The 25,977-nt window shown below is 46.9% G+C and overlaps 1 protein-coding gene across 1 annotated transcript in view; it reads right to left on the bottom strand.

The window, feature by feature from the left end:
- Positions 1-18,427, bottom strand: part of CACNA1E (calcium voltage-gated channel subunit alpha1 E) — a 410,647-nt gene extending 392,220 nt beyond the window's left edge. The window contains exons 1-2 of the mRNA XM_008063298.2: positions 18,395-18,427; positions 17,787-18,234 (exon numbers count right to left, since the gene is read on the bottom strand). Coding sequence (XP_008061489.2) covers positions 17,787-18,220 — 434 coding nt within the window. The 5' untranslated portion in view covers positions 18,221-18,234; positions 18,395-18,427. The remainder of the gene's footprint in view (positions 1-17,786; positions 18,235-18,394) is intronic.
- Positions 18,428-25,977: the final 7,550 nt, after the last annotated feature.

The raw sequence follows: 25,977 nt of genomic DNA, 5'->3' as shown, positions 1-25,977 counted from the left end.
AATCAAATAAAATTTCTGATACAGGAGCCCACAAATTCATTTATTCATCCATCACATAGAATGAAATGGTTTCATGAGAAAACTATTTTAAAATTCAGGGACTTTCCCAAATCTCTGATTTGCAACTTTCCAAGCAAAACAGGCCTCCCGCAACTACCAACTGTGGAAAACTTCTTGAAGTCACTGGCTAAGATGCTTTGAGGCTTGGACCAGAGGAAAAAAATGGAAACGATCCCTCTGTTAAAGAACAGCAGTCACCCAGAGTCACTGGCATGTCTGTTAGTATCATGGAGAGAGTCATGAAGGAATTAGAAACTATGCCATTTCTTTTCAACTTTTAACAGTCTGCAACCCAGATCGAGCCATTCAGTCAACCTCTGGTTCCCATCAGCTAACACAAGAATGCCATCTCAAAAGAATTCCCATTGTGGGAATCCTTTACCCCTTTTGGAAACCTCAAGAACCATGTATGTCTTCAAGATGATGAGATTACTTACCTCTTGAGTTTCGTGGTCACTATGTTTGCCATCAAAACTAAGTCAAAAGCAACTGGAGGGCAAAGATGGTGTACACACTGCCACATCAAACTTGCTGCATAATTTCAGCTTCTTATTCAAGGAAAATAACAACCTTCTACTGAAATTTACTCTTAAGTAAAACTTAAATTTACCTTATGTTTTGCCTGTACAACTTGAATTTAATTTTTTATATTTTTTGAAATTTTTCCTTGAGAAACTGAAGGGTATAATTCTTTGGAATAACATTTTACTATTTCATATATGTGAAAGAAAGAAATCAATAAAATAAATTATAGACAACATTGTTCATGGCAGTGTGCATATGTGTTTCTTTTCTTTTCTTTCTTTTCTTTTTTTTTTTTTTTGAGTCAGGGTTTCACTCTGTCTTCCAGACTGGAGTGTAGTAGCATAATCACCATCCCAGGCTGGAGTGTAGTGGCATAATCACCATAGTCTCAAACTCCGAGGCCCAAGTGATCCTCCCATCTCAGCCTTCACAAGTGCGTGTTTCTAGAAAGGTAATATTAATACTGTAAAGTACCTATTGTTCTACAGCTTATTAAAATGAGGTTCAGGAAGGCTAAGATCAGGCAGCTTAGAATTGAATTCAAACCTAGATAAGTCATCCCACCCCCAATATTCCAGGACTCAGCCTGAAAGACACATTATGAACCAATGAACTTTATTTTACATTTACAGACCTAAACTGTGGTGATTATGCCACTACACTCCAGCCTGGGATGGTGATTATGCCACGACACTCCAGTTTGAAACCCTGACTCAAAAAAAAAAAAAGAAAACCTGTCTCCTTATTTTACATGTATAGGGACCTAGAACCTCTCAGGGATGTACCAATTGCCTTCTAAATGACCCAGAAAAGCTGCCTACTCCGGGAAAAGAATATGTGGAGGTCGTTGAGAGATGGTCTCAGACAGTCTGCTGCATGTGGGAGGGAGGCGGAGAGAATCACTCCTGACAAAGGCTGGGCTCTTCGCGCGGCAGGCCCGAGAGCGCCAGGTGCCAGCCGGCCCTTTAGACACAGGACTAGACCCATGGCTCTCAAACTAATCAACCACCTGAAGAGCTTGTACTATTACATAGTATAACCTTCCCACATCTCAACCCACCTAAATGCCTCCAAAACTCAATCTTGCTCCACGTCGGGCCCCTCTCACATCTCAGACCTTCTCTCCCATTTCAGCCCCTCCCACATCGCAGCCCCTCCCCCGTGTCAGCTCCTCCCTCCCATCGCAGCCTCTCCCTGTCTCAGCCCCGCCCCCGTCTCAGCCCCACCGTCCCCCATAGATGCTCCTTTCCCCTTATAGCGATGCTTAACTTGCTCCTCCCTCCCTTTCTCTGTCATGAAAACGAAACCCTGTTGCACACAGAGGTCTTCGTTTTGCTCTTATTCTTTTACTTTTTACAAATCAGCATTTCTGGTGGATATCTTTTCCTGGGGTTTCCGGAAGACATCCCCAGCATCTCTCCCGTGCACAGCTGGACCACAGGCATCCCAGCAGCGGGCGTGTCCGGTGGAGTCACTGCACTGCAGTAAAACTCCTGCGTGTGCCTTTAGGATGTGCACCTTTATTTCTGCAGCAGAATGTCCTAGAAGGACATCTGTGGGCAAGCCTTTCCCACACTGTGCCCTTGCTCCCCCGGGACCGGTGCTGCACCTGACACCCCTTCTCTGTGTCCCAGCCTCAAATTCAAATGTGAACTTTTACATCTGTGTTATCGCTCAGGCCCCACTGGAGAGGCTCAATGAATTAATAATATGCCGGCAGGACACAGAGAAATGCAGTTATTAATTGTCAGTCAGTGTGCCCAACCTCTCAGGGCCCCTAATTAGCATGCTGACAGCTTCAGCTTTATTCAGAGCCAGAGCAGCTTTGGGGACACTGTGACTCAGCTTGGAGTCTCGGGCACAGAGCAAGAGCCCTGGTGCCTTTCTTGGAGTGGGTGGGGAGGCTGGCTGAATTCAGAAGTTCCTTCACAGGACCTGTGTGCCTCCTGAGGGTGGGGAGAAGTGTGCTGGGGGGAGGACAGGAAGGGGAGTGTTAGGGTCCAGGTGGTGATGGTCAGTGTGTGAGGTTCTTGGGCCTCAGGGGTTTGTGGTTCTGGTTCTGTGGCAGAGGAGTGGCACTTGCCAAGCTGTGTTGGGTGTAGTTGTCTCAGGGAGGTGTCTGCTTTCAAACCAACTAGACGGGGAGTTGGCCCAGGAAGATTTCACGTTAACATTATTCTAACCCCAAGGCCCCTTTCATGGCACGTACACTTTGGGGAGGGGAACATTAAATCTGGCACTGGTGCACTGCCAAGCTTATATCGGGTTGCCCAGGAATTATTCCTAAAAAAGAAACTGCCACCAGGAAGCTGTGTGGCCTTGGCCATGCCTCTTCACCTCTCTGTGCTCTGCTTGTAATACGCATTAGAGGTAGCCCTTGGTTTTTTGTTTACTCCCCACTGGGCAGCCAGAACCATCCAGAGCGCTAGCCAGGACTTGTTCCCCCAAGAGCGCTTCTCTGTGCTTCTCTGTTGTGAGCGCTTGCCCCTCTGCCAGACCCCTGTGGTGATGGTTGGAACCTATCAGTGGAGGATCTGTCTTTCCTCACTTTGGGGCAGGATGCAAGATCTGCTGGAGAGGCTCTGTGCAAGGAGGTCCCGGTAGGAGGAAAGAAAGAGAAGGGGAAAGGAGGAGGAGCCCCTTCCTCACTCACACCCCAATTCCCCACACCTTCACGAAGAAAAGAAGAGAAAAAATAAAAAGATGGTGGAAGGAGCCCAGCGCCGAAGACGGTGCGGATGCGGTAGGAGCAGACGCAGGCGGAGTCTCCCGGGGTGCGCGTGCCCAGGGGAGGCGCTACCGCCGAGGAGGGCGGGACTCCGAGGGTGGCCGCGGCCGGCCGCAGGCGCCACTTTCTCGGGCCCCAGCTCTCTCACCTGCACGTTACACGAGAAGCTTTGTGAGATGCCATTTTAAAGGTCCTGGTCATCAGGGCCTGGAAGACTACCAGATGCCCGACTCTATGTGTGCTTTCAGCAATTTCATACCCATGCCAAAAAGGCAGAAGTAAATTCCTTCGATTGTGTTCATCTCCCCAGCCCTGAGTCTTTCCTTTCCTGCACGGGTCTTCATCCATCCCGTCACATCCAAGAGAAGACGGCCCGTGACTCACTTGCAGCCCCACGTCCGGGCCCGCTCCTTCCGGACAGCAGGGGTGCAGGGCGGCGAGGGAGGTGGAGGCCCCGAGAGAGGCGGGAATCCCAGAGCTCACTATCCACCAAGGCCCTCCCTCCTGGTTTCCCCTTCCTCCTCTGTGACAGGAGGGCTGCCCGCTAGGCTATTCCACCCCGCTCCTGCCACACGGCATTCTGCGGCAAGCTTCTTAGTGAGACTCTGCGGCTGCAATACACAGAATCAACCACCTGGGGGCACCGTAAAAGAGGAAAAAATACCTCTTGAGAAAAAGAGGGGAAATGTGGCAAATTGTGCAGCAGGCTCTAGAGGCCGCTACTTCTCCCATTTTCTTCAAAAAGGTAGCTGGGGCTGGGGGCGGTGACTCACCCCTGTAATCTCAGCACGTTGGGAAGCCGAGGCAGGGGGATTACTTGAGCCCAGGAGTTCAAGACCCGCCTGAGCAACACAGTGAGACCTCGCCTCTATAAAAAAGAAACTTTTGGGCCAGTCGTGGTAGCTCACGCTTATAACCCCTGCACTTCAGGAGGCTGAGGTGAGAGGACTGCCTGAGCCCACGGGTTTGAGACCAGCCTGGACAACTTGGTGAGACCTCATCTCTACAATAAATCAAAAAAGAGCTGGGCGTAGTGGCTCATGCCTGTGGTTCCAGCTACTTGGAAGGCTGAGGTGGAAGGATCACCCGAGCCCAGCAGGTCAAGGCTGTGGTAGCCGTGAGCATGCCACTGCACTGCAGTCTGGGCAACAGAGTGAGACTCTAAAAAAAATTTGTTCCCACAGTGGGAGGAGACCCGAGGGAGTTGCCCATTTTTTTTTTTAAATTTGCCAGGCATGGTGACATGCTCCTTTGGGTGCCAGCTACTCAGGAGGGTGAGGCAGAAGGATAGCCTGAGTCCAGGAAGCCAGGAGGTCGAGGCTTTGGTGAGTCGTGATTGTGCCATTGCACTCCAGCCTGGGTGACAGAGTGAGACTCCAACTCAAAAAAATAAAAGGTGACTGGGGGTAGAATCTTTCCATATCTTGCCATGTTCAAAGGCTGAAGAGTCTCCTGAAAAGATGGCCCCTAGGGCCAAGGTGGACACATCCTGGGGAACAGGTGACAGACTGGCTTGCCTGAGTCTCCTAGCAGGGACAAGATTCTGCTGGTGTCAGAAAAGGAAGCGCAGACATGGACTGGACACCAGAGGCAGACTGGGCTACACACCAGGCTCCCCTGTCTCCCCCTTCTAGCCCAGCTGTAGAAAGGAAGAACAGGGACAGCAGATCCTGTGGAGCCCTTGCTCCCAGCACAGTGCTCTGGAAAAAGTGAAAACACTTCTCCTTTCTCTCAAGCATCCAGTGGTTTCAGTGAAGGGGCATGGCAGGTGTGCATGCATTCTTTCTGAGAGGTGAGAGTCACCAAGCACTGAGCAGGGGGCTAGTACCCCTGCAGAGCACCCCTCCTTTCAGAAGAGGCTTTGTCACAGGAACCTACACTGCTCCAGTGCGCCACTACATCTATCCTCAAACCTGTTCCTAGGGGAGTGTTTCTAGGAATGTAGACAGTTGGGGGGGATGTGGAATCTAGGGAAAGGAAAGTCACTAGAGACCAGGCCTAGAAACAGGCTGTTTTTAAAAATCTCTCTCAAGGACAGGTAAAGAAAACTCAACGATATATGCCCCAGTTCCCCTAAAGGCAAATCTCCAGAAGTTACCCGAATTGTGTCAGTTCCCTGGGGGAGCCCAATTCTCTGGATCCTCTGTGCCTTCCGTTCTGCCCAGAGCTCCAAGAAAGCAGGGCATAAGCTGCAGGTCCCTTCTTGGCTGGTGGTTTCCAACCTGCTGTTAGCTAGTGGTAACACCGCGTGTTGAAGGCTCCTAATTTCTCTGTTCCACTGGCAATGTTCTGGTTTCTGCAAGTCTGTTACACTACAACCCAAGGATCCCAAAATGCCTCATCTTTGAGCAAGTGAATTTTGCAGGCCTGCAAACTCAGGTACCCTCAGGTCAAGCCGGTCATTAACTGCGTGAATCAGCCCTGTCAGTAGGCAGAAGGGAGTGGCTGGGATTATAGTGAACTGGAATCTTCTGCCTCCTCTATAAGCATACAAATGTAAATAGAATTAAAACACCAGATGATTCAACAATGCACTCACAGTCCACTGAACAAATTCTGCCCTGCGCACACAACAATAGTATTTCCACAGATTCTAGTACTCCAAGAACTAAACCAAGTGATGCCTGATTTTGCCAGCAGGTGGCAGCACGTGGACTGACTAGATCCGTTTTCTCTGACTAGATCTGCATGGGATTTGCTGCCTTTCAAGATGTCCACAAAAGCATTGGCCCTATGACCTTTAAAATTCATTTAGAAGCCAGGCACAGTGGCTCATGCCTGTAATCTCAGCACTTTGGGAGACGAAGGCAAGAGGATTGCTTGAGTCTGCAGGTTTGAGACCAACCTGGACAACATGGTAAGACCTCGTCTCTACAATAAATAATAATAAAAAAATAGCCAGGAAAGGTGGCACATGCCTGTAGTCCCAGCTACTTGGAAGGCTGAAGCGGAAGGATCGTTTGAGCCCAGCTGGTCAAGGCTGCAGTGACCATGAGTGTGCCACTGCACTCCAGCCTGAGTAACACTCTGACTCAAAAAAAAAAAAAAATTCACCTAGACATCTTCAAGGCTGATATATCTGTCTCCTTATAGAATGCGTTGCTGATGTTGCAAGTAGTGTGGATGTGGTAAGAATGCGGTTTGGGTATTTGAGTTCTCTCTCCCAAGTCAGCATGGCTGCAGAGCATATGAGACAGAGGTGGGTGGGACTTCCAGAACTGGTTCTTCCAAGCTTGTCACTCACCACAGTCCACGTACCTTCATGTAAAGCACCAGCAGCCACTCTACCTCTCAGGACCCTGGCTTGCTATCTGTAAATGAGACAGCAATGATGATGGTGATAATAATGGCAGATATGCATGGCCTGTTGATCACATGCCAGGCACTATGCATTTCCTCCCGTAATCTGTAAGCTACTGTGGTCTGTGGCTGTATACAATGGCTCCCAAGCCTAACTGCAGCCTCTGTACTATGGGCTTCAGCAAACCTTGGATGCCCAGCTGTGGACAGCAATGGCAAGTGATGGCCTCCTGAAGGCAAGAATTGGGCATCGGGGGAAAAACAACTAAACACAAAACTGTTGACATGCTGTTTATCCTTCACAAGAATGCAGGAAGTTCGCTTTATTCATCCACAATATAAAAAAACAAGAAAAGGAGGCTCAGAAAAGTAGAATATTTTGCCCAAAGTTAATTAAGACATAGTTCAGAGGTGATCGACAAAGGCATGAAAGAGGATGATGCCCATATAACCTGTAAACTTACCCAACCTGTGCTTTACAGCCTGTAAGGTGTCACACCCAGGGCTGGCCCTGGTCTAGATCAAGAGCCTCTGGAGTCCTGTGCTTCCTGGACCAGGCCAGACAATATGGCCAGGGGCTGTCAGAAACCAGGTCGGTATCTAGAACATAATTACAACCATACCAACTGTTTATGAAGCAGTCAGCATTCATTCACAAGGTGTCAGCATTGCTCTCAGCCCTGGGGTATGATGTGGACTAGGCAGTCAAGTCACTGCTGTCTGCTGTCATGGCACTGATACTCTTGGGGGGAGACAGTCAGCTGCATAAGGTGACAAGACACAGTGACCAGGAGTCTATTTTAGGAAGATAAACTCTGAAGTGGTATCATTTAAGCCAAGGGCTAAACTACAAAAGTGAACCCACTCTATTAAGACTTGAAAAGAAACCTGTTAAGAAACAACATCAAAAAACTCTGTTAAGAAAGAACATTCCAACCTTGTTAGAGAAAGAATATCCCAGAAAGAAGGAGGAGCTGGGGCAGAAACATAAGCAGGCCATGCCCAGGGAATGAGGGAGAGGGTGGCTGAGGCCAGGAGTCAGGCAAAGAGCAGGCGGGTAGGGCTTTGTAAGCCAGGGAAAAGAGTTCAAGTGACCCCTGTCTATTGTGTGAACAGACACACTCCCCAATTCCAGAGAAACAGAGATGCAAGGAGGGAGGCCATTTAGGAGGCCACTGCAATGATCTGAGTGACAGAGGCTTGGAAGAGATTGGTAGCAGGGGGGATGGAGAACTGTCTGGACTTGGGATATGTTTGGGAGATGGTATTAACAGGGTTTGGCACTGATCTGAAATGAGGAAAAAGAAAAAGAGAAACAAAAGGTAATGGGAATACTTGGCTTGGACCACTGGAGAGATGGTGGTGCCACTTACTGAGATGGGGAAAATGAGGGGCTAGACTACATCAGGAGAGACTCAGGAGTCTTGTTCCAGCCACGTTCAGTTTTAGATTTTGATTAGGCAACAGTGAAGAGATGGCAGGCAGATGTTTGGCTACAAGAGTCAAGGGTTCTTAGGAAACCCATGTTTGGGAGCCATCTGCAGATATGTGGACCTGGCTGAGGTCACTCAGGAGACTACAGTCAGAGAAGAGGCCCAGAGTGAACTTGGGGATCACCAACATTTTGAGGACCCCCATCGGTCTATATCATTTAATAAATGTGGTTGAGATTGACAACAAGGCTGCAAGGTAGGTGTCACCACCCACCTCCCCTCTAAAAATGCAGAGATACCTGCCTCCTTAGCACAGCAGACAGCACATCAGTCTCATAAAAACACAGAGGTTACCACCTGCCCAAGGTCCCACAGTTTACAAGTTGTACTGCAAGAATTCAGGTATGATCTAGGCCCCTGTCATTTGCCTGGTGACATACTGGTTAATAAAGGGGACACTAAGTGATCAGGATACGTTACCAGACAACCATGGGCTTTAAAATTAAAAGACCTGACAGCAGGGCATGGTGGCTCAAGCCTGCAATCCCAGCTCTTTGGGAGGCAGAGGTGAGAGAACTGCCTGAGCCCAGGGGTTCGAAATCAGCCTGGGCAACATGGCAAGACCTCACCTCTACAATAAAAATTAGCCAGGCATGGTGGAAAGGGCCTGTAGATCCAGCTACTTGCAAGGCTAAGTCGGAAGGATAGCCTGAGCCCAGCAGGTCAAGGCTGCAGTGGCTGTGAGCATGCCACTGTACTCCAGCCTGTGTGATAGAGTGAGACTGGGACAAGAAATTGAAAGAGGAAGGGAGGGAGAGAGGGAAGGAGGGGAGAAAGAGAAAGAGAGAGAGATAAATAAGTGAATGAATGAATTAGAAGTCACGGAGTGCATCCTCACCAGTTCTGTGATACTGGGCAAGTAACAATCTCTGCAAGTCTCAGTTTCTCAATGTATAAAATAATGGTGGGGGTTTTTTCCCACCATTTTGCAAACATTGATGAAGTGTCTATTGTGTGCCCGGCACTGTGCTAAGTGATGGAGACACAATGTGGGGCGGACAGACTTCTCTGCTTACAGTCTAGTGGGGGATACAGACATGTAAATAAGTAATTACTATATAGTGTGATAAGTACTATGATTATGGAAATACTGCTTCCCTCTTCAAAGGGTAAGTCATACCAACCTACGCAGACCTTACAGTCACACACAATTTCCTTTTTTCCAAACCTATGTGCAATAATAGTCCCATACAAAATGTTTCTGTTCTTTATCATATTACCTATTATTTACATTAGGATAAATAGTGCAATGCGCCTAGCAAGTAACCAGTGCTTGATAAATGGTAACAGTCATTATTATGACATAGGTTTTTGACCTAGCACCACCTCTAACTTTGGGGAGGACTTTACCTTCTGGAAATTAGAAATAATAAAAACTAATTCATAGGGTCATTGTGAGGGTCAGATGAGCCAGTGTATATGGAAGCATTTTGAAAACTGGAGAGACTATATGAAAGTGTTAGTAAAACATGGTTTCACATTCGCTTGCTAAAGTTTTAAAATTTAGTATACAAGAAACACCTGGCATTAACCAAGAGGTCCCCATAACCTGCACAGTGGGCCCAAGGAAATCTTTAAACAGGTGCTTTGGGACACAACATTCTGCACAAGAAAATCTGCTTCATCTGAATCACTGAAGAACTCCTTTCCTGAGCAACATTTGGTTCAACCGGCCAAAGGCAAAAAAATGGAAAATCCCAGGTCGGTTTCTTATCTGTTTCACACATCACCAGAGTCCTGACTCGGTGCCAGGAGGCAGGATTTGTCAAGCTAGCGGTGTGTGCTGTGGGCTGTCAGCTGTGTGGGTGGTGGATGGGCCTCAAGAGGAGCTGGAGCAGAGGGAGAAGCAGGAAGGTAGCAGAGCTGCCAACAGAGAACCCTTTCTGATTTCCTACTGTAGCAAATCCATGACCTCAGGAAGGACCAGGCTGTCCCTGTCCTAGAGCCAGGGGATCCTGTCTACAGAACGGTAAGCTCAGAGAAGTCAGAGGCAGGAGAAGGCTCCATCTCTCCAAGGTACACAGCAGACACGGGGTCCTGAGCAGCCCTGAAGGAAGGCAGAGAATGGACGACCTACCTTCTCTGCTGATTCAACTGCAGGGCCCTGTGTGTGCAGTTAGCAATTTGTACAACCACACAGCTGACCCAGGGAACTCAATTGCTTCCTTCTGAAGCTAGCCAAATAGACTGTGTGTCAATTCCATTCCCCTCAGGACCTTTATTTCATGGTATGTTCAACAAAGACTTACTGTGAGCCAATTACACACTAAGCACTGTTTTAGATCCTGAAGATAAGATAAAGTCACTGCCTTCAAGAAGCCTGTGCTCTAGTGCAAAATATGTGTGTATGAGTGTGTGAGGGTGTGTGTGTGTGTGTGTGTGTGTGTGTGTGTGTGTGTGTGTGTTGGGGAAAACGATGATAAAGGCTATGACGAAAATTAATGCAGAAGAGGGAAAGAGAGTGACAAGGGGCATGCTATTTTATATAGGGTGATCAGGAAGTTCCCTCTGAGCAAAAACCTAAATGAAGTGAAGGAGGAGCCATCCAGATATGTGAGGGAAACCTTCTAGGCAGAGGCAATGGCAGAGGCAAGGGCCCTGAGGTGGGAGGCCTGAGCATATTCAAGGAATGGAAAGGGGTGAGTTGTAGCTGGAGCAGAAGAGGTTAAGGGGGAAGATGAAGATAAAGGCAAAGATGCCCATGCATCTTCGTGGGGCTAGGAAGGGATAGGAGAAGAGGCAGAGCAGGGAGACCACGTAGGGCTTTGCAGACCAAGCTAAGTAAGAATTCGAGTTTTGTTCTGCGGGATATGGGAAGTCACTAGAAGGTTCTGACCTATGGACTGATGAGGCATTTCTAAAGACTCTTGGACAGAAACTCCTCGTACTATCTTTCCAAATCCTTTGTAAATTAGGGGGGGAAAGGATCTTTAGCTGCAGTGGGAAAAACAGACTGTAGTGGGGAAGGGTAGAGCCAGGGAGGCTCATTAAGAGGTGGTTGATGTTATTCTCTTGGGAAAGGTACTTAAACGCTCTGCCCTAACTGTAAAAATGGGACAATGATAGTACCAGCACCATTCCATTGTTACATGCATAAATAAATTAACATTTGTAAAGTATCTAGAACAGTGTTGAGCATCTAATAAGTACCATGTAAGTGTGTATGGAATAAAAATAAAAGGCACTTGGACCAGGGAGATAGTCAGAAGAGATGAATGGTGACCTGCTACATTTTGAAGGGAAAGCCCATGGGGATTGGCAAGAATTGAATGTCAATGTGACTATCAAGATGGCACCAATGTTTCTAGCTCCAGCAACAGCATGGATGCAGGTGCCATTTCCTGAAACAGAAAAGTACAGGATTTTCTGTATTTGTGCATTTGGGGAGAAATCAGTATCTTGATGTTGGGTATGTTGAGCTGAAATCCCTATGGACATATAAGTGAAGTTGCTGAATATGTGGGTGGCATCTGAAATTCAGGGACAAAGTCTTGGCTGGAGATACAGATTTAGGCATCACCAGTATCTGATGGTTGCTGAAGGTCTTGGACTGAAGGAGATCACTAGGAAGCAGGTGTTGGTGAGAACAGGTCTAAGGTTCACCGATGTTTAGGGATTGGGAAAGCAAAGAGGAAACTAGCAAAAGAGATTGAGAGTCAGCCAGCACAGGAGGAGGAAAACCAAGAGTAGCCTCGTGAAAACCATGTGGAAAAAGTCTCAAGAAAGAGATCACAATCAAATGCTGCCACTGCTGCCACTAGGTCAAGAAGATGGACCCGGAGAATCATCCATCAGATCTGGCAACAGGGAGGCCATGTGACTTGACATGTCACCATGTCAAAAGTTGTTGAGTTGACTGGGACAAAGGCCTGATGGGAATGGGTTCCAGAGGGAATTGTGAGGGGAAAAAAATTGAGACAGAAGAAATAGACAAAAGGACTCCTCGTGTTCTACTTGGGCACCAGACTCCACATGGAACTGAAAGAGAGATTGGCGCACGGTAACAGAAGGAAAGACCTGGTACTGAGGTCCAGGGACAGTAGGTGGTCAATGCAGTGGTCAGCGTGCACACATGCCTCTTCTGCTTGTTACCCTTCCCAGTAAAGTAGGAAGGCAATCATAGTTTAGCAAGGAGCAGGCTGGCAGGAAACGTTGAGATTTGAGAATTAAGGAAAAGGTATGTGAAATAATCTCTAGAAGTAGGTAAGGTTGAAATGAAAGGGAAAATAGTAGTATTTCTGGGCAGGACTAAGGCCAATAGATGGTCATCAAGTTACAGTGAGGCCATTCAGCATGGCTTTGAGTTTTTCCATAGCAGTGTCCAGACTCCAGGTGACGTGGAGACTAGTGGCTAGTGGGAGGACTTAAGCAGGTAGAGTTTCATCAGACCAGGATAATGAAGCAACAGAGGGACAAGAAAGTTGAGGGTGAAAATAAAAAAGTGATTCATATAATGATAGTGAAGCATGAGGTAGACTAGAGACCAACTTGGGAGGCTTCCAGCATTTTTGCTTTTGGCTGATGGTTAGCTCATCCTAAACACTGGTAGGAGAAAGTGCTGAGTGGGGAGGAGAAGACCTTGAGTGGAAGGTCCCCATTTTGCCTGGAAAGTATTTTTGGTGCTTACAATGGCATTGAGTTTGATAAGATAAGAAATAAGGACACTGTAGTGAAAAGGGAAGGGGGGTAATGAAAAAGTAATAGGATTGATGTCTTGTGGATGCAGTGAGATTAAAGGATCTTGGGGGTTGAGTACTAGAGAGAGGGAACTGGACAGAAAAGAAGTGGAGTCAGACAGTAAGTATCTGAAACTGAGATTATGGAGCAGTGCAATTATGACAAGGTCCAGGCAGATCATGGAAGTGAGTTCCCAGGAGGAAGCAAGAAGGCAAAGACACTGCGGAGAAGAGGTGAAGGAATCGAGAGGCCAGGTTACAGGAACAGTCATCTACATAGATACTGACATCACCAAGAACGGCCAACAAGTGAAAAAGCAGGAAAAGAGGCAATAAATCAAGACTCAAATCTTCCTGGAATCAGGGCAGTGACCTGGAAGTCAGCAGATGGCTGCAACAAGGAGTAGCAGGTGGTACTGTTTGATGACATGAGCTCCAAAGCCGGCATTTCTGCGACAGGAGTGAAGAATAATGGTCCAGAAGCAACCACGAGGAGCAAGCAGACACAGGTTCCAGCTCCAGACTCAAGAGTCCGAGGCAGCGTGGGAGAGAAAACAGCCACCACGTGAGGCCGCACCGCAGATCAGGCAGCGTTTGCAGGGAGCAGGACCCAGGAAAAATAAGAAAGTGGGGTAACCCCTTCAGGTCCCCTCCCACTGTGGGAGCTTGTCTGTCCTCTCAATAAATCCTACTTTATCCAAAAAAAAAAAAAAGAATAAGAAAGTGAAGGAAATGTTCAGAGAAGATGGGGAGTATGTAGAGGATTTGCTGATGATGGAACATGAGTTCCAGACAGTATACTATTAGGGTTTGGAGAGTTGGGGAGGGGTGGGAAGCAGATCAGATTGATCGAACAGAGCCATGAGGGGAAGGATTTGGGTAGTGAAGGGGAAAGATATGATGGTATTTGTACTAGTGCATTTTGCATTTGCCAGACCTGAGGTTGGGTAACTTCTAAAGAGAAGAGGTTTATTTGGCTCATGGTTCTGCCGGCTGTACAAGGAGCATGGCACCAGCATCTGCTTCTGACAAGGCCTCAGGAAGCTCACAATCATAGACAGCAGAAGGCAGAAGAAGAGCAAGTATGTCACATGGCTAGAGGAGAAGCAAGAGAAAGAGGAGGAGGTGCCAGGCTCTTTTAAACATGCAAAGTAATAAAAGTGGGAACTCACTCATCATCTCAAGAACAGCACCAAGTCATTCATGAGGGATCTGCTCCATGACCCAAACACTTCCCGCTAGGCCCTACCTCCAACACTAGGGACCATCTGTCAACATGAGATTTGGAGGGGACAAATATCCAAACTGTATCAGTATTTATCACAGAGGTCTCCAAGCAGAATGCAGTGATGACGCTTTGAGTGTTTGGGGAGCAGAGATGGGTGAGACAACATCACTGTCTCTATCACTGCCCATTTTCCCTTCAACCCACTCCAATTCAGCTTGTGACACCATCACCTTACTGCAACTGCTCCCATTAACATTCACCTCCATGTTGCCAAAAGCAATGATTCCTCCTCTAGCTTCATGTTGTTTTACCTCCTAGCAACATCCAGATGATGACTCCTTCTTTCTGAATACACCCTTTCGCTTCTTTGTCCTTGTACTCTCTGGTTTTCCTCCTCCCTCGATGGTCACTCCTCACCTCCTTTGTGAGTTCTTCCTACACTGCCACACTCCTAAAGGCTGACATTCCCAAGGCCATGTGTCCTCCCTGTATCATCTCTTCATGGTCCTGTCCAAGTGCAGACAGTCTCCCATTCATCCCCACTAACACCTCAAGTAGGTGGCTGGTACTAGACCTTGACACCCTCCAAGCAGCAAAAGTTTAACTTAGTGAAAGACATGTTTCACACAGTTTCTGCCTTCAAGTAGTTCAGGGTCCTCTTAGGAAAATATGATAGAAGTGCATAAAAACATATTACTTGAAATACTAGTATAAGAGCTGCACAGTATTCAATGCCCCTCATTTTTCCTTTTTCCATTATGTGGGGTACAAGTGAGAACTAACTACATAGGTAGGCTACGTGTAAGTGAAGTTTGGGCTTCCAACTGGCCCTCCTTTCCCTGGTAGTAGACTCTGCCCTCCGACTGCTGATCTCTCCCTTGTGTTCATGTGATTATTATTCAGGGACCACTTCTGAGTGCAAGTATGCAATATTCAGTTCTTTGTTTCTGTGATAGTTCACTTAGTTTGGTGGTCTCTACCGCCTCCTAATTTGCTGCAAAGTCCATGATTTTGTTCCTCCTAATGGCTACATAATACTCCATCATGTATATGTACCACATTTCTTTATCCAGTCCACTTTCAATGGGCAGTAGGATGGCTTCCATGCTTTTGCTATTGTGAATAGGGTGGTGATAAATATCTATTTGCAGGTGTACTTTTGTTCCTCTGGGTATATTCCCAGGAGAAGTATTGCTGGATCATATGGAAGGTCAATTTCAAAGTTCTTTTAGGAATCATCACACTGCCTTCCATAGAGGTTGAACTAGCTTGCACTCCCACCAACAGTGTAGAAGCATTCCCTTTTCTCTGCACCTGCAATAGCATCTGTTGTGTTTTTTTGTTTTGTTTTGTCTTACTTATTAATGACAGCCATCCTTACCAGAATTAGATGGTATCTCATTGTAGTTTTGATTTGCATTTCTCTAAAGATTAGTGAGGCTGAGCATTTTTTTCACGTGTCTGTTGGCTGCTGGTATCTCTTCTTTTAAGAAGTATGTGTTCAAGCCGGGCTGCGTGGCTCAGCCTATAATCCCGTGCCTTTGGGAGGCTGAGGTGAGTGGATTGCCTGAGCCCGTGGGCTTGAGACCTGCCTGGGCAGGCAAGACCTCATCTCTACAATAAATCAAAAAATTAGCTGGGCGTGGTAGCGCGCGCCTGTAATTCCGGCTACTCGGAAGGCTGAGGCGGAAGGATCACTGGAGCCCAGCAGGTCGAGGCTGCGGTGGCCGGGAGCAGCCACTGCACTCCAGTCTGGGCGACAGAGTGAGACTCCAACTCAAAAAAAAAAAAAAAAGAAGTGTGTGTTCAAATCCCTTGCCCACATTTTAATGGGGTTGTTTGCTTTTTTCCTTTCACTTCGCTTGAGTTCCTTGTAGATCCTGGATGTTAGGCCTTTGCAAATATAATTTGCAAATATTTTGTCCCATTCTGTGGGTTGCCTCTTTACTCTCCTAATGGTTTCTTTTGCTGTGCAAAAGCTTTTCAGTTTAATGAGGTCCCACTTATCTATCTTAGCTTTTATGGCATTCACTTTTGGGAATTTGGTCAAGAATCCGTTGCCTGCTCTGAGATGCATAAAGATGTTTCCTATGTTTTCTATTAGGATTCCTATAGTTTGAGGTTTTATGTTTAGGTCTTTGATCTATTTTGAGTTGATTTTTGTATATGGGGAGGACAGGGGTCCAGTTTCATTCTTCTGCATGTGGTCAGCCAGTTGTCTCAGCACCATTTGCTCAATATGGTCTTCTTTCCCCAGTGATTGTTATTGGTGGCTTTGTGGAAGATGAGTTGGTTGAGAGACTGTTTTTGCTTCTGGAATCTCTGTCCAGGCTTGGAGGTAGCTAGGGCACAGCAATCTCTCTCCTCGTTTTTCAAAGTCATGATAAGGTGACATACTCAAGGTCACAACACCAATTAGGTTACTCTGGAAATTAGACTCAAGTCTCTCAACCCCCACCCCAGTGCTCTTGCCACGGCATCTCAATAGATTGTTGAGACAAAAAATACTGTGGAAATGAGAATGAAAGGCACTATGCCATCATGGCTTAAAGCATGGACTCTAGAATTAGGTTGCCAGGGTTCAAATCACTAAACAATACTGAATCACAATAACAATGCAATTTATTATTGAAGTGCCCTTGGGAAAGTCACTTAACTTCTCTGGGCCTTAATGGTGAGATGTGGATAATGATTGTACCTACCTCATGGTTATAGTGAGGGTTAACATGAGTTAATATATGTAATGTACAGAAGGTTGCCTGACACTGAAAGAGAGCTACATAAGGTTTTAGAGACTAATAGTACTAAGAAAGGAGCAACCAAGGGATTTGTTGAATGCTGGCTATGCCCAACTGCTCTCTGAATCCCAGAATTACACATTAGGGCTCAATGAATGAATGAACTAACAAGAACTAACATCCTTATAAAACAAAGATCAGCAAATATACCTGTACTTATACCACCCAGAACGTCCACTGAAACAAGGAGGTAAATCCCATCATGACCACTACCATCAAAAAACACCTATTTCTCGTCCCTTTGCACTTGATGGCATCAAACAAGTCAATCATCTAAGGCAAGCAGAGAAAAAGACATATAGACACAGGACATGCAAACATCTGGAGAACCTCTGTCTTTCAAAGAACAAAGCAAAGTCCTCATATGGAGTATAAACCTGGGGCAGGTGAGAATTAAATGAAATGCATCTTCCTTTAAGTTGAGCCTCTTGAGAATAAATGCAAGAATTAGATTAAAGTTGGCTTAAGACAGAACATAAACCCTTCTGCCCTATGCAAATATTGCAATGGCAAAGTCACAGGTGGCCATGGATGTCAGCCAGTCTCTTCCATCCCCTAAAGACTTGCTCTAAAATGCAATCCTTTATCCAAGGATGATACTAGAAAGAGCAGGGTTAGCCGCAGTTCCGGAAGGATGAGATATGTGGTTCACATCCTGATAAGGCTTTCCGTGGTTTTCAGGAAAGCTCAGAGTGTGAAACAGACCCCAGTTCTTTCTCCATGGGATCTTAGTAAAACGAGTGAGTCTTGGGGGTGTCTTGCTTCACCCCTATCTGACGGCTGTGGACCTCTGTGGGGTTCAGCAAAGCCTACAGCTGGGCAGCAAGACCAGGAGCAGATCACAAGGACCTCACTCAGAGGATCCAATTCAGCTCATTGCAGCAGAGCCAAATGTACCTCCCGCTCCTCCCTGGTGGTTTAACCCGGCCCCTCCGTTCCCGAAGACCCCCATCCGACCCCAGGCCCTTCTGTACTCACTCCCACTCCTTGCGCCGGGCTTGCGGGGTGCTCTGCATTTTGTGTGCCTCGTGGGCCTTGATGATGTCGCGCTGTTCGATGAGGCCCCCACGCCGCCGCTTCATGACCTCTGGGCTCACGGGGAGGAAGGGGCTTGAAGTCGCCTCTAGCGCCACGCCACCCTCCCAGCCAGGACCCTCGCCCTCCTGCACCGGGAAGAAGTTGTCGATGCCGGCAGCGGTGCGCGGGGAGGCCGGCAGCATGCCCACTTCATCCGAGGCGTCAGCCTCGAGCAGGGCGCACTGCTGGGGCCTCCATGCCTCCTCCTCCGGCAGGGCCAGCACATGGCGGCGGTGGTGGCCTGCGGGCGTGGGCTCAGGACTCCCTGCAGCCAGGTAGGGGGTGGGCTCTGGCAGCCTGCGGCCTGGGCTCAGTCCACGCATCTCGGGCACCATCACAGAACATTGCTCTGCCAGGGAGGGGGTGGTGGACAGAGACAAGGAGTGGGGAGGAAGGGAAAGGGGGAGGGAAGTCAAGGGCAGGGGAAACAGAGAAGAGAAAGAGATTAATGACATTATTTTCCAGGCCAAGGCTTCTGGCTTGCTACATCCCAGGCATGGCCCACATACTGGGACGCAGTAGAAGCTCAGTAAATGATGTGTAAATCAGGATCATCCACCCAGTGCACACCAGGTGCTGGGTATTCTGAGTTTAACAAAGCAGACGTGATTCTTGTCCTCATGGACTTCACAGTCTAGTGCAGAAGACAGAGGTTAAAGAAGCAATTCTATGCAACGTGATCAATGCTTCAGGGTGCTGCTGCAAGGAGAGGCTGGGCATCTCAGCGCCACCTGGGATACTGAGCTGGCTGTTCCCTTTCACTTTTGGTGAAAAAAAAATCCCTCTGCCCTGCTTCCCAGTGTCCCAGCTCCTGTGGGGAAGTCCCACCCACTACCTGCTGTCCTCCTCCCACACACTCTCCCCCAGGACCTAGCCACAAGTGAGCTCTTCTTGAGAACTGGGTCTTGTGTACAAGTTCCTTCCTCCTTTCCTAATAATCCCTGTGGATACAGGGCACATGTCGAATCAGGTGCCTCTGCTGCCTCCCGAGCCTCATTCTCCTTTTTCAGGCCAAGAAGGACACAGCCAGATTTGCCTCTGAAAGACATACTCATTCAATCAACATGGACTGAGGGCTTACCCTGTGCCAGGCACAAGATGTGCTGGACGTGGTACACAGTGTCCTCATGGGAGAGACAAGAAGATGGATTCTGACCACACATCATGATGTGAAATCATTGAGGTAGGCCTGATGGCTATAGGAGCTCATGGGGAGCACCTAGCCCAGCTGGGGGTGGTCAGGAGAACTTCGTGGTGAAATGACTCATGAGCTCTGTTTAACCAGAGCTTGTCAGGTGAGGAATGGGCAAAAGAAAGGGCGAGTATGTGAAGAAGGATTTGAGAGTTCCAATGCCAAGCCTGAGATCTGAGGGACAGTCCTTCTGACTTGAGAGGACCTGAACTTACCAGCTCTTCGAGATACCTGTTTATTGTCTCTCTCCCAGCCAAGAGCCCAACACCTGAATTCCCAGCCTCTCCCCCACCCACATCCCCAGCCACACCCCTAGTGACCACAAGTGGCACACCTATGCCCCCTTGGCTCTAAGAAGCACCATGTGCTCTGTGTGTTCGGAGGATCCCTGGCATCCAAATCATTCAGCCAGTGTTTTGTGAGCACCCACTACATGCTGAGAGCTGTGCTGGGAGGACACCCTCAGGAAACTGTCCTCCCAGAATGCTGCTCTCCAGACATCCCCCCCCCACCTCACCTCCCCTGGATTGGACTGTGGGTCAAATTGCAAGCCACGAAACAAAACATTAAAATGGTTAGGAATCTTAATGATCTGAACATATCATTTTCTAGATGAGGAAGATGGAGTCCAGAGAGGTAGAGAGCCCTGCCCTGGGTCAATAAAAATTAGATCTGTGAGAGAACTCAGATTTCAAGTCCTAGTTCATGGTATTTTTCACTGTATTGGTCACACGGCCTCTACTACAGGAAGCAGAATCCACAAATGCCCTTCCAGCCCCCTCCTCATTACACTAAGATAGCAAGTAGAAAAGGCGGGATGATAGGCTGATCTTAGCATATATGAGATAAAGCCTAACTCGAACATTAGAGACCCTGATGTCCCTGGAGAGTGAGCCTAAGGTATCTTCCTCCTTCGTCTCCTCCCCTATTTCTAACATGCTCCCCACACCAGCACCACCCCCTACAGCCTTAGCACTGTTGATCTGGAGGCTCCCAGGACATACCAGTCAGCCCTAAATATTTGGCCATGAAGGCTGGGTCAAGGGAGCAGGAGGAAGGAAGATAAAGGGTCTAGAACAAGCCTGATGGGGAGGAGAAATGAAGGAAAAAATACATCTCAAATCCTGCCAACAGTTGGGTGGGTCACTAGAAAGAATGATTCATGTTCCCCATGTTGTCATTCTGTCTCAACTCCCCTTGATGGATTTTAAATTTATCCTTCATTCCTACGGTGTTTAAATGTCTCTCCCTCACCACACACATGCACACACCCCTCCCCGGCTGCTCCCACTCCCTCCCCAGGCCTCAGCACCTCCGGCAACTCCAAGAATTCTCAGGCTCTGCTGTCTGCAGCCTCCTCTGCCCTGTGTCCCTTCGTGACAAAGGCCCCTGGGCCACCATTCCAGCTCTCGACAGGCCACCAGGACCTGTCTCCTCATCTCTGCTTCCTGGCTCACCCTGCCCTCTCTCTCCTTACTGGATTGTCTCTTCTCAGACACTGTGCCAATTTGAATCACGTTTTTGCCAGATTTACAGCAGAGGCAATAATATGCACCACAGAGCTCCAGCTTACACGGAATCAATTTTACGAATATCAAAACATGAAATTATCTCATCTTTCCTTTAAGAATTCCTGTTAAACAACCCTTCTATTATTGATATAAATGTTCATCAGGATAATCTGTCACCCCCGCTGCCTGCCAAGCCGGCCAGTACTCAGGTCTGACTAGCATCAAGCTGACAGACTATCTTCCATCTCAAGCATCTTCAATCTGTACTTAGCCTTCCGCCCCTCAACCCCCTTAGTTCTGGCACTCTTTAAGTTCCTTGAGATCAAGGACTTTGTCTTGTTTATCTTTTTACATCCAGTGTCTACTACTGACTTCAGCACATAGTAAGTGGGTGCTTATGGTGGTCATTAGAGCTGTTTGCCAAATATTCTGGTTATGACTCTCCTAGGCACATAGTAGGATGCACTTCCTGGCCCCCTGTGGTTGGGTGGGGCCATGTGACCATACTGGCCAGTGAGTTGTGAGTGGAAGTGATATGTGTCAACTTAAGACATTTAAATGTCAGCGCAAGACCCTTTAGAGCAAGGGTCTGGCAAACTCTTTTGGTAAAGTGCCAGATAATAAATAATTTAAGCTTTGCAGGCCATATAATCTCTGTTGCAACCACTCAAATTCTGCTGTTGTAGCATGAAAGCAGCCAGGCAATGTGTAAATGAATGGGCGTAGCTGTGTTCCAATAAAACTTTATTTATAACATTTTGTAAATTTTGGCTTTTCAACTGCAGCTCTTGGACTCCAATATTGTTACTCGGTCTGTGCACAAAAGGCAGGTTTACAGAGCATCAGGCAAAAATAGGGAATGAAGATCCACAAAGCAGAATGAAGGGTGGACACCCCAGATGAGATGCTTCCTGAGAGCAAAGTGCAGTCCTGTGGCCCCCATTACCGAACAGAAGGAAAACAGGTTCTGCTGCTCTGAGATACTGGCCCAAGAACACACTCATGAAAACTCTGAGGGTACCTGTCTCACACCTCTAAACTTTGCTTTCTACCCACCTCTCTTCTTATTCTTTATTATTCTGTTTAGTTAATGGACAGGATGCATGATTTTAAATTATGGGAATCCTGGGAAGAAGAAGGCTTAGTGCAACCCAAGAGTCCCAGAAAAAATCTTCCTTTGCTTGTCAGGGCACAGTGAGTTGGCAGAGTAAAGGCTTACTTCCTCCACCCCTACCCAAGCACCCTGCACTGCCAAAGATACGAGCCCCTAATTACACTCCTGCCTGCCTCTGAAATTGTCTCCTGCCACATCCTTCCAGAGTCAAAGTCAAGATCTTCATCCACAAAGAAATATTATGTCATTTCCCTTTCTATCCTATCAAGAGTTTTTTGTTTCATTTTGGTTTTGAGTTGGAGTCTCCATTGCCCAGGCTGGAGTACAGTGGCACGCTCACGGCCACCCCAGCCTCGACCTGCTGGGCTCTGGTGATCCTTCTGCCTCAGCCTTCCAAGTAGCCGAACTACAGGCACACGCTACCACGCCTGGCTAATTTTTTTAAATTTTATTGTAGAGACGAAGTCTCACCACGTTGCCCAGGCTGGTCTCAAACCCACGGGTTTAGGCAATCCTCTTACCTTGGCCTCCCAAAGTGCTAGGATGACAGGCTTGAGCCCCCACTCCCCTATCAAGAGTTTTAATTTTTTGTTTATATATTTTGACTGCTTTAGAAATCGTGGCCCACATGTCCCTTCGGCCTATCTGTGCCTCTTGGTTCTTGCAAGTGAGTTTGCCCCATTGAGGACATTCATCTTCCTCTCTTGGGGTTCATGCGCATCCCACTCCCACCCCTCTACCACTCACTTTCTGTTTCAACCGGGAGCATGTGCTTCCTTCAATCATTTGTTAGAAATGGGTACACTGGAAAGTCCATGAAGCTTATGCTCTTGTGAATTTACTGTCTTCAGACCCTGTAAGTTTTGAATTCCGCATGGAAGAAAACGTCTCCATTGCATACACCCAAGTGACAATGGGCTGGGAGACAGTGGACAGAAATGGGACCGACGGGCACTAAAAAGGTGAGTGATGGGAACATGAGTGTCCCCAAGCTGGCCCTGAGCTATCCTAGCTCTGTTTCAGCTGTCTGCCCTAGGCAGGAAGAGAGCAAGAAGTCCCAATTCCCAACTGTCAGAAATTAGAAATTATAAGAGGAAAACAAACTTTAAGGCATGATACTCTACAACGTAGATACCATGCTGAGTTGCTTTCTAAAATGATACTCTTGAGAAAATAATTCAAGATATAGTTCATGAGTTTCCTGCCCAGAAAATGGTGAGGATGATCCTACTCATCATCCTCACCCACCCGCTCAGAGAGGAAATATTCCTTGTGTAGAAATAAGTATCCATCTAAGGATTTTTCTTATCTGAGTCAGCCTGCTACCTGACCACAAAAGGAGGAATAAAGCTGGGCACTGTTTTCACTTGTCTTGACTTTCTAAGGTTGTGGTTCTCAATCTCTGTACGTCAGAAGCATCTCTCTCCAGAGAGTCTCATGCTATAGATCTTGAATGGCTCAGGAATCTGTATCTTTAATGAACACTTTTTTCCCCTAGGAGTATATCGTAAAACCCTATCCTAAAAGTAACATGTCATCATAAGACATTGTATGGAATTGATAAAAGGGTGTTGGCCTTCATGAATTAGGTTGCTGAAAGCCTCTAGGACAGTGTCTCTCTCAACTATTTTCAGTCTATATCATGAAATGAACATACCAAAACACACTCAGTAGGAGTTCCCTGACCAACCCCGCCACTCCCTGCAAAGTCCCATCCTCCCTTGGACTGGCATCAGTTTTTACTCATCCCACACTCTTCTCCAAGTGTCTATGTTGTTATGGTGACTGTTCAAGGATGGGCTGATGTCCAACAGCAATTTGACAGGCTGATGCATTTTGAATGTAAACCAGAACCCAAGGAAAACACTCTGCTTCAAATGTGGAATGTTTACTGAGTCAGCCTGAGTCCCTATGGAGGAGTGGAGAAAGTCTATAATCTGGTGTCAGAAGCTCTGGGTTTGGGTTACAGCTCTGCCACTTGCTAGTCAAGCAACCTTTGGCAATTAATTCACTGCCCTACATCCATTTTGTCATCTGAACAGTAAAGATAATAATATAATCTGTCCTACTTTTGTAAATATCTTACTGTGGTAAGATAGAGGAAGAAGTTGGAACTATAAGTTAGGTAAATATAGGAGAAAGAGTAGAAGTTAGGAGCCTACACTCTAGAGCCAGGCTACCTGGGTATGAATCTCAGCTCCCCTCTTACCAACCAATTATCTGGGAAAATTACACAGTCTTTCATTTTCTTCATCTTTAAAGTGGTCATCAAGAGTAGATCCTTCATGGCTAGGCACATTGGCTTGAGCCTGTAGTCCCAACACTTTGGGAGTCCAAGGTAAGGGGATTGCCTGAACCACAGATTCAAGAACAGCCTGGGCAACTTGGGAAGACCTCATCTCTACAATAAACCAAAAAATTAGCCAGGTATGATAGCACGCATCTATAGTTCCAGCTACTTGGAAGGCTGAGGTGGAAGGATCGCCTGAGTCCAGCAGGTCGACGCTGGGGTGGCCATGAGCATGCCACTGTACTCCAGCATGGATGATGGAGTGACACTCCAACTCAAAAAAAAAAAAAAAAAAAGAGTAGATCCTTCATAAGGTTGTTGTGAGAATGGAATATAAAAACATGTAGAACAGGACCTGGCACATAAAAATGCCCAACAAATATTAGCTGCCATTTGTATTATGTAAAATGACTTATGCTTTTTTTTTTTAATCTCAAAATATCTGTGGCTTAATACAATAAGGTTTATTTTCTATAATCCCAGCACTTTGGGAGGCCGAGGTGAGTGGATTGCCTGAGCCCACGGGTTCGAGACCAACTTGGGCAACTTGGTGAGACTTTGTCTCTACAATAAATAAAAAATTAGCCAGGTATGGTAGTGTGCACCTGTAGTTCTGAGTACTTGGAAGGCTGAGGCAGAAGGATCGCCAGAGCCCAGTAGATCGATGCTGGGTGTCTGTGAGTATGCCACTGTACTCCAGCCTGGGCAACAGAGTGAGACTTCAACTTTAAAAAAAAAGGTTTATTTTTATCTAATGTCACTATCTAATCATGCAAGTTGGTCTAAAAAATGGGAAACAGAGCTCAGCTCCACACAGTCATTCAAGGACCCTAGGTTCCTTTATTCAGTGGCTCCGCCATCACCTAGGGCAAGGGCCATCAAACTTTTTTCTTAAAAGGCTAGATAATAAATATATTAGGCTTTGCTAGTCATAAGATCTTAGTTGCACCTACTCAGCTCTGCCTTTGTAGTGTGAAAGTAGCATAGATAATACATAAACAAATGAGTGTAGATGTATTTCAACTAAACCTTATTTATAAAAACAAGCAGTTGGCCCTGCCAACACCTGTGCCTAGGGCCTCAGAGTCTTCCACTGTACTTTTTTTTTTTTCTTTCCAGTTGGGAGACAAAGAAAAAGCAATTGAAGGACTGTGCATGAGGTTTAAAGGCAAGGCCTAGAAGTGGCATGTATCAATTCTCCCACATTTCATTACCCAGAACTCAGTCACCTGGCCCTGCTCAACCACAGGAAAGCAAAACTATAGTAGTCTACCTGTGTGCCAAGCAAGAAAAGGAGGAAAGCAATATCAACAAGCACTCGCAATCTCAAGTACACTCTTACTGTCTGTACTGTAACAAAATCACAAAAGCAAATCACAGCAACTACCCCTCAGATGGTCTCTGGAAGGAAAAGTCACTAGGAGTCAATAATAGATCTAGTTGGAAAGAAATAAAGTGCTATGACCCCTTGGACTTGCAGAAACAAACTGAGGTGCCACAGTGGCCTGGAGTGGGATAGAGAAGAGCTGGAGGATAACTTCTGGAAACCCACATGCATTCCCTGAAAGATATTTTTCCAAACCACTGCAGCATTAGGCTCAGACAACTGAATCCACAGTGCTGCAAAACCTTCTTTGATAGCCTCTTTTCTATCAAAACATTTCTCAAGTATCAGTCTCAGGAGCACTGGGGATCTCCAACTAAAGCCTGATTGTATCCCTCTCGCCCACTCAGACCAGGATGACTTGAAGTTATTTCCTTGAAGGACATTGTCATTTAAAGAGAACTAAGTTGCTCCTGCAGTAATGTTATGGACAGTACTGCCTGTGCTGGCAGATCAAATCTCCTCTCTAAGCAGATCATAATAGCAGCACAGGCTTTTAAAGGTACTAGCATCCAGTCAGACTGAGTCAAAACCTAGAGGAAAAGTACAAAGCCCCAAGCCGGCATGTGAGGGCTCTACAATGTGACATTTATGCAGGGTA

Source organism: Carlito syrichta, unplaced genomic scaffold (assembly GCF_000164805.1).
Source record: "Carlito syrichta isolate Samal-C Ts95f unplaced genomic scaffold, Tarsius_syrichta-2.0.1 Scaffold306713, whole genome shotgun sequence".
Taxonomy (NCBI): Eukaryota; Metazoa; Chordata; class Mammalia; order Primates; family Tarsiidae; genus Carlito; species Carlito syrichta.
The sequence above is the reverse complement of the archived record's forward strand: the minus strand, read 5'-3'. Positions and strand labels throughout refer to the sequence as shown.